The sequence below is a fragment of the Oncorhynchus keta genome, chromosome 4, assembly GCF_023373465.1.
Source record: "Oncorhynchus keta strain PuntledgeMale-10-30-2019 chromosome 4, Oket_V2, whole genome shotgun sequence".
Classification (NCBI taxonomy): domain Eukaryota; kingdom Metazoa; phylum Chordata; class Actinopteri; order Salmoniformes; family Salmonidae; genus Oncorhynchus; species Oncorhynchus keta.
This window is the reverse complement of record NC_068424.1, coordinates 85,443,933-85,452,548: the sequence shown is the minus strand read 5'-3', so window position 1 is coordinate 85,452,548 and position 8,616 is coordinate 85,443,933. Positions and strand designations below refer to the sequence as shown.

General features: G+C 45.9%; 1 protein-coding gene across 1 annotated transcript; it reads left to right on the top strand.

The window, feature by feature from the left end:
• Positions 1 to 5,612: 5,612 nt before the first annotated feature.
• Positions 5,613 to 7,825, top strand: LOC118376195 (neuropeptide Y receptor type 2). Its single transcript, XM_035762880.2, has one exon. It carries the CDS (start codon positions 6,200 to 6,202, stop codon positions 7,289 to 7,291), a length of 1,092 nt encoding a protein of 363 aa, XP_035618773.1. The 5' UTR covers positions 5,613 to 6,199; the 3' UTR covers positions 7,292 to 7,825.
• Positions 7,826 to 8,616: the final 791 nt, after the last annotated feature.

The following is an 8,616-nucleotide window of genomic DNA, read 5'->3' as shown; positions in this document are numbered from 1 at the left end:
ATATCAGGTAATAGATCATATCAGGGTAATAGGTCATATCAGATAAGCCAGATCATATCAGGTAATAGGTCATATCAGGTAATAGATCATATCAGGTCACGTCATATCAGGTAATAGGTCATATCAGGTCATATCAGATAATAGATCATAGGAGGATGGTCATACACTGTAATGGTCATAATATAGATCATATCAATTAATATATCAGGTCATATAGATCATATCAAATAATAGGATCATATCAGGTAATAGATCATATGGTCATATCAGGTAATAGATCATATCAGGTAATAGTCATATCAGGTAATAGATCATGGTTGAGGTCATATAGATCATATCAGGTAATAGATCATATCAGGTAATAGATCATATCAGGTAATAGATCATATCAGGTAATAGATCATATCAGGTAATAGATCATATCATAATAGATCATATGATCCTGTCAGATATATAGATCATATCAGGTAATAGTCATATCATATCAGGTAATAGATCATATCAGGTCATATCAGTGTCATATAGATCATATAATAGATCATATCAGATAATAGGTCATATCAGGTAATAGATCCAGGTAATAGGTCATATCAGATCATATCAGGTAATAGATCATATCAGGTAATAGTCATATCAGTGCCTCCCTATCAGGTAATAGGTCATATCAGGTAATAGTCATATCAGGTAATAGTCATATCAGGTAATAGGATCATATCAGGTAATAGATCCTATCATAATAGTCATATCAGGATCATATCAGGTAATAGATCATATCAGGTATATAGATCATATCAGGTCATATCAGGTATATAGTCATATCAGGTAATAGATCATATCAGGTAATAGGTCATATCAGGTAATAGATCATATCAGGTAATAGGTCATATCAGGTAATAGATCATATCAGGTAATAGATCATATCAGGTAATAGATCATATCAGGTATAGGTACATGGTCAGAGTGTCATATCCCTATAATAGTGCCCATATCAGGTAATAGGTCATATCAGGTAATAGATCATATCAGGTAATAGAGGTCATATCAGGTAATAGTTACTCATATCTGTTTTAATAGATCATATCAGGTAGGTCCTACTTTAAAGTGGTGCCCTGTCCCATATAGGGTACGGTTTGGGATGCATCCGTATTTGCTTGTTTTTGAGCCAGTAATGATTCTGTTTCCCTAAACACACGGTCCAAGAACACCCTCAAACTTGCTACGTAATCAGGTCAACGTGTACATGTTTTGGCATCATGAGCTATTGAGCCTGAGCTACCTGGCAGGAGGATGGTGAGTACACTGTATGGTATGTACGCTGAATCCCTATTAATAGATTCTATTTGGAGACCATCTATAGAGTTTTCCCTATGTGCAAATAATCAAGGAGCCTTCTTCACGCTGTGTTTCGTGAGTCCCAAATGGCACCCTATTGGGAAGTGTTTTAGATTGGACCCAGGTGCAGAGAATAGACGAGTTGGAATCAGTGGTTGAGGATTAACATAATACTTTACTGAGAAACCTATTTAAAGTGACTTTAAAACGGGATCACAGGACAATTGGGAAGAAGAAGAATAAGGAAGGAAATTATATAACGACAAAATAACCTATATGCACCTGTCCCCTATATAGTGCCCCTATCCCCTATATAGTGCCCCTATCCCCCTATATAGTGCCCCTATCCCCTATATAGTGCCACTATCCCTTATAGTGCCCCTATCCCTATAGTAGTCCCCTAGTCCCCTATATAGTGCCCCTATCCCTAATATAATTAGTGCCCCTATCCCCATATATAGTGCCCCTATCCCCCTATATAGTGCCCCTATCCTATATAGTGCCCCTATCCCCTATATAGTGACTTTAAAACTGTTTCCCCTGGATATAGTACCCTGTTTTAGATTGGATATTTAGGTTGCTTTAAAACTGTTTTGGGATTGGAAATTTAGTACCCGTTATAGATTTGATATTTAGTGCCTTTAAAACGTTATTTGATTGGATATTTAGTGCCCCTTCTGATTAGTGGATATATCAGGTAATTTAAAACTATCCCCATAGATTTCCCCCTAAAACTGTTTTAAATTGGATATTTAGTGCCCCTGTTTCATTGGATATTTAGTGTTCTCGGTTTTATAGGTAATATAGTGCTTTAAAACTGTTTTAGACAGTATATTTAGTGTTACTTTAAAACTGTTTTATTGGATATATAGGTTACCGGTTATAGACATATAGTGCTTTAAAACCCTGATTGGATATTTAAAGTGACTTTAAAACGGTTTTAGATTGGATATTTAAAGTCACTTTAAATCTGTTTTAGTTTGGATATATAAGGTCACTTTAAAATGCACAAATGTTTTAGATTGGATATTTAATCCCAGCCCCCGTCACCGCAGGAGGCCTTTTGCCTCCTGGTAGGCCATCATTGTAAATAAGAATTTGTTCTTAATTGACTTGTCTAGTTAAATGAAAGTTAAATAAAAACTATAATAAAATAATTAACTCCTCTCCTGGCTAATTTAGTGCTGATCAAGGGGAGGTTCATAACTCTGAAAGTTTTAAAACAGCCCCCTACTTGGGCTTTAAAGTAGTGCACTATTTAGGGATTAGGGTGTAATTTGGGTTACTTTAAACAAACTACCAGTAACATTCCTAAAATTCCCAGGTTTTCCAGAAATGGGAGTATTCTGGATTTCATTCATTACTCCCTTCTGATTCCGGAGAATCAGGAATCTTACAAACTAACCAAGATTTCTGGACCTGGGAAATGTTTTTGCAGCACTAGTGTCATTTCAGTGTTCTGGTTGTGTGGTGGAGACACAGGACACACAGACAGTAAACAGTGAGACACAGGACACACAGACAGTAAACAGTGTTCTGGTTGTGTGGTGGAGACACAGGGAGTTCTGGTTGTGTGGTGGAGACACAGGACACACAGACAGTAAACAGTGTTCTGGTTGTGTGGTGGAGACACAGGACACACAGACAGTAAACAGTGTTCTGGTTGTGTGGTGGAGACACAGGACACACAGACAGTAACCAGTGTTCTGGTTGTGTGGTGGAGACACAGGACACACAGACAGTAACCAGTGTTCTGGTTGTGTGGTGGAGACACAGAACACACAGACAGTAACCAGTGTTCTGGTTGTGTGGTGGAGACACAGGACACACAGACAGTAACCAGTGTTCTGGTTGTGTGGTGGAGACACAGAACACACAGACAGTAACCAGTGTTCTGGTTGTGTGGTGGAGACACAGGACACACAGACAGTAACCAGTGTTCTGGTTGTGTGGTGGAGACACAGGACACACAGACAGTAAACAGTGTTCTGGTTGTGTGGTGGAGACACAGGACACACAGACAGTAAACAGTGTTCTGGTTGTGTGGTGAGAGGACACACAGACAGTAAACAGTGTTCTGGTTGTGTGGTGGAGACACAGGACACACAGACAGTAAACAGTGTTCTGGTTGTGTGGTGGAGACACAGGACACAGTAAACAGTGTTCAGTGTGGTGGAGACACAGGACACACAGTAAACAGTGTTCTGGTTGTGTGGTGGAGACACAGGACACACAGACAGTAAACAGTGTTCTGGTTGTGTGGTGGAGACACAGGACAGACACAGACAGTAACCAGTAAACAGTGTTCTGGTTGTGTGGTGGAGACACAGGACACACAGACAGTAAACAGTGTTCTGGTTGTGTGGTGGAGACACAGGACACACAGACAGTAAACAGTGTTCTGGTTGTGTGGTGGAGACACAGGACACACAGACAGTAAACAGTGTTCTGGTTGTGTGGTGGAGACACAGAACACACAGACAGTAAACAGTGTTCTGACACACAGACAGTGTGTGGTGGAGACACAGGACACACAGACAGTAAACAGTGTTCTGGTTGTGTGGTGGAGACACAGGACACACAGACAGTAACCAGTGATCTGGTTGTGTGGTGGAGACACAGGACACACAGACAGTAACCAGTGTTCTGGTTGTGTGGTGGAGACACAGGACACACAGACAGTAACCAGTGTTCTGGTTGTGTGGTGGAGACACAGGACACACAGACAGTAAACAGTGTGCTCCAGGCAGCAGTATATCTCTCTCCTCAAGCCCTCTCCTATAAACACACAGTGAGGAGGGATGCCCACTGATTATGAATTATAAACACACACACATAGAGCATAAACCCGGACGGTAGGGAACTATAGGAGAGATGCACACCGGTCATGATTTATATAGACTTCCACAAATTACAACCTAGAATGAAGAGCACATTATTGCAGGTACACAGAGAGAGAGAGAGAGAGATAGAGAGAGAGAGAGAATGAAAGACAGACAGACCTGAGACAGACAGAGAGAGGGAGAGAGAGAGAATGAAAGACAGACAGACCTGAGACAGACAGAGAGAGGGAGGTGAGTAATGTTGTATATCAGACATTTAAGTCATTTAGCAGACGCTCTTATCCAGAGCGACTTACAAATTGGTGCATTCACCTTATGACATCGAGTGGAACAGCCACTTTACAATAGTGCATCTAAATCTTTTAAGGGGGGTGAGAAGGATTACTTTATCAGGGTGTATATTGAGAAGCCAAGGCTATCTATGAACCTCCCTCAGTTAGTTGTAGCCTCCTCCAGAGGACCAGGCTATCTATGAACCTCCCTCAGTTAGTTGTAGCCTCCTCCAGAGGACCAGGCTATCTATGAACCTCCCTCAGTTAGCTGTAACCTCCTCCAGAGGACCAGGCTATCTATGAATCTCCCTCAGTTAGTTGTAGCCTCCTCCAGAGGACCAGGCTATCTATGAATCTCCCTCAGTTAGCTGTAACCTCCTCCAGAGGACCAGGCTATCTATGAATCTCCCTCAGTTAGTTGTAGCCTCCTCCAGAGGACCAGGCTATCTATGAACCTCCCTCAGTTAGCTGTAACCTCCTCCAGAGGACCAGGCTATCTATGAATCTCCCTCAGTTAGCTGTAACCTCCTCCAGAGGACCAGGCTATCTATGAATCTCCCTCAGTTAGCTGTAACCTCCTCCAGAGGACCAGGCTATCTATGAACCTCCCTCAGTTAGCTGTAACCTCCTCCAGAGGACCAGGCTATCTATGAACCTCCCTCAGTTAGTTGTAGCCTCCTCCAGAGGACCAGGCTATCTATGAATCTCCCTCAGTTAGTTGTAGCCTCCTCCAGAGGACCAGGCTATCTATGAACCTCCCTCAGTTAGTTGTAACCTCCTCCAGAGGACCAGGCTATCTATGAACCTCCCTCAGTTAGTTGTAACCTCCTCCAGAGGACCAGGCTATCTATGAACCTCCCTCAGTTAGCTGTAACCTCCTCCAGAGGACCAGGCTATCTATGAACCTCCCTCAGTTAGCTGTTATCTCCTCCAGAGCTATCTATGGACCTCCCTAAGTTAGCTCGTTATAGCCTCCTGCAGAATCATGGAGAGCTAACAACCCATATTAGACTCATGTTTTACTCTGGTCGTCATAGTATTTTGTCTTTCACCTGACCCCTGACCTCTCTCCTCTGTGTTATCACTGAGAATGTTCCATCTGTTCTTTCTCCCACTGCAGGCATCTGGACTTCCCAGATCTGTCTTCCCTACCAGTACTGACCAGACCCTGCAGTGTTGTCTTCCCTACCAGTAGACTGAATGGCCAGACCAGACCCTGCAGTGTTGTCTTCCCTACCAGTAGACTGAATGACCAGACCAGACCCTGCAGTGTTGTCTTCCCTACCAGTAGACTGAATGACCAGACCAGACCAGGCAGTGTTGTCTTCCCTACCAGTAGACTGAATGACCAGACCAGACCAGGCAGTGTTGTCTTCCCTACCAGTAGACTGAATGACCAGACCAGACCAGGCAGTGTTGTCTTCCCTACCAGTAGACTGAATGACCAGACCAGACCCTGCAGTGTTGTCTTCCCTACCAGTAGACTGAATGGCCAGACCAGACCCTGCAGTGTTGTCTTCCCTACCAGTAGACTGAATGACCAGACCAGACCAGGCAGTGCTCCCAGTGTATCTGGACCAGGGACTATTTGGCCTCAGTGACTGGACTCTGCAGTGTTACCATCAGTTTTGGACTATATCAACTGTATTCGGACTGACTGACCAGCTCCAGTGATCCTCCCTCCTTCCCTTCCAGGAGAAAACATGACCCCTCAGACCCTTTAAACTCAGACCCCTCCAACAGCCAGTCCACATGGACACCACCTCCACCCACTGGCAGCTAGGCATCCTGGGTAACGACAGTCTCAGCCTCCACCTCGACCGGCCGGGGTTCCACTCTGACATCACCAAACATGTAGGAGTCCAGGCTGCTTTGATCACAGCGTATAGTCTGATCATCCTACTGGGTCTAGTAGGCAACGCCCTTGTCATCTACATGATCATCCGCTTACGGAACATGAGGACAGTCACTAACTTCTTCATAGCTAACCTGGCTTTGGCCGACCTGTTGGTGGATACGTTGTGTTTACCGTTCACACTGGTTTATACCTTGCTCGACGAGTGGAAGTTCGGCGCGGTGCTGTGTCACATGGTCCCGTTCGCCCAGGCGCTGAGCGTGCACGTATCGATCCTGACGCTGACCGTCATCGCTCTGGAGCGCTACAGGTGTATCGTGTTCCACCTGGGCCAGCGACTCACCTGGCGAAGCAGTTTGCTCATCGTGGCTCTCACCTGGACGCTGTCCTCCATGCTGGCCAGCCCGCTCGCCATCTTCAGAGAGTACCGTCAGGAGGAGATCCCGTCCATCAACCTGAGGATCTCAGTCTGCTATGAGAAGTGGCCTTACGGCAGCAGCAGAGACGGAGTCATTTACAGCCTGTCTATGTTACTGCTGCAGTACGTGCTGCCACTCTCCATCATCAGTTATGCCTACATCTGCATCTGGGTGAAGCTGAAGAACCACGTGAGTCCAGCGAGCCGCATCGACGCCATCCAGCGCAGGAAGAAGACCACCAAGATGCTGGTTATGGTGGTTGTAGTCTTCGCCACATGCTGGCTACCCTTCCACGTGTTTCAACTAGCCAGTGATCTAGACCTGGTGCTCAGCTTAAGACAATACAAGCTCATCTATACACTCTTCCACATCGTAGCCATGTGCTCCACCTTCGCCAACCCGCTCCTGTACGGCTGGATGAATAAGAACTACAGGAATGGGTTCCTCATGGTGTTCAGGTGTGAGGCTAAACCAGACAGTGTTCACCCTGAGGGATCCTTCAGGACCCGGTCACTAAGGAGGATGTCTCTGAACAGGAGGAACGGAGGACACCCTCCTACTGCCGTCTGATTGGTTGATTGATCTGCCGTCTGATTGGTTTATTGATCTGCCGTCTGATTGAGGCTGCTGTATGGAGTGATATTAGCACCATTAGAAAGAGAATCTGAGGCTGCTGTAAAAAATATAAAAAAGCCTTGTGTGAGTCAGAACGGCCCGTAGGGCAGGAGTCCATCTCCTGTTTCTGTAGAGGGAACCAGAACGGCCCGTAGGGCAGGAGTCCATCTCCCGTTTCTGTAGAGGGAACCAGAACAGCCCGTAGGGCAGGAGTCCATCTCCTGTTTCTGTAGAGGGAACCAGAACGGCCCGTAGGGCAGGAGTCCATCTCCTGTTTCTGTAGAGGGAACCAGAACGGCCCGTAGGGCAGGAGTCCATCTCCTGTTTCTGTAGAGGGAACCAGAACGGCCCGTAGGGCAGGAGTCCATCTCCTGTTTCTGTAGAGGGAACCAGAACGGCCCATAGGGCAGGAGTCCATCTCCTGTTTCTGTAGAGTGAACCAGAACGGCCCGTAGGGCAGGAGTCCATCTCCTGTTTCTGTAGAGTGAACCAGAACGGCCCGTAGGGCAGGAGTCCATCTCCTGTTTCTGTAGAGGGAACCAGAACGGCCCGTAGGGCAGGAGTCCATCTCCTGTTTCTGTAGAGGGAACCAGAACGGCCCGTAGGGCAGGAGTCCATCTCCTGTTTCTGTAGAGGGAACCAGAACGGCCCGTAGGGCAGGAGTCCATCTCAGGACACTCTACTGGATTAATCACTTTGGATTAAAGCGTCTGTAATATATAATATATTGATGCATAATAAGGACACTACTGGACAGGACACTCTACTGGACAGGACACTCTACTGGACAGGACACTCTACTGGACAGGACACTCTACTGGACAGGACACTCTACTGGACAGGACACTCTACTGGACAGGACACTATACTGGACAGGACACTATACTGGACAGGACACTATACTGGACAGGACACTATACTGGACAGGACACTCTACTGGACAGGACACTCTACTGTCCAGGACACTCTACTGGACAGGACACTCTACTGGACAGGACACTCTACTGGACAGGACACTCTACTGGACAGGACACTATACTGGACAGGACACTATACTGGACAGGACACTATACTGGACAGGACACTATACTGGACAGGACACTATACTGGACAGGACACTATACTGGACAGGACACTATACTGGACAGGACACTCTACTGGACAGGACACTCTACTGGACAGGACACTCTACTGGACAGGACACTCTACTGGACAGGACACTCTACTGGACAGGACACTATACTGGACAGGACACTATACTGACAGGACACTATGCTGGA

What these genes read in the sequence shown, in the direction of transcription:
- LOC118376195 (XM_035762880.2), top strand. Translation starts at nt 6,200, where the DNA reads ATGGACACCACCTCCACCCACTGGCAGCTAGGCATCCTGGGTAACGAC.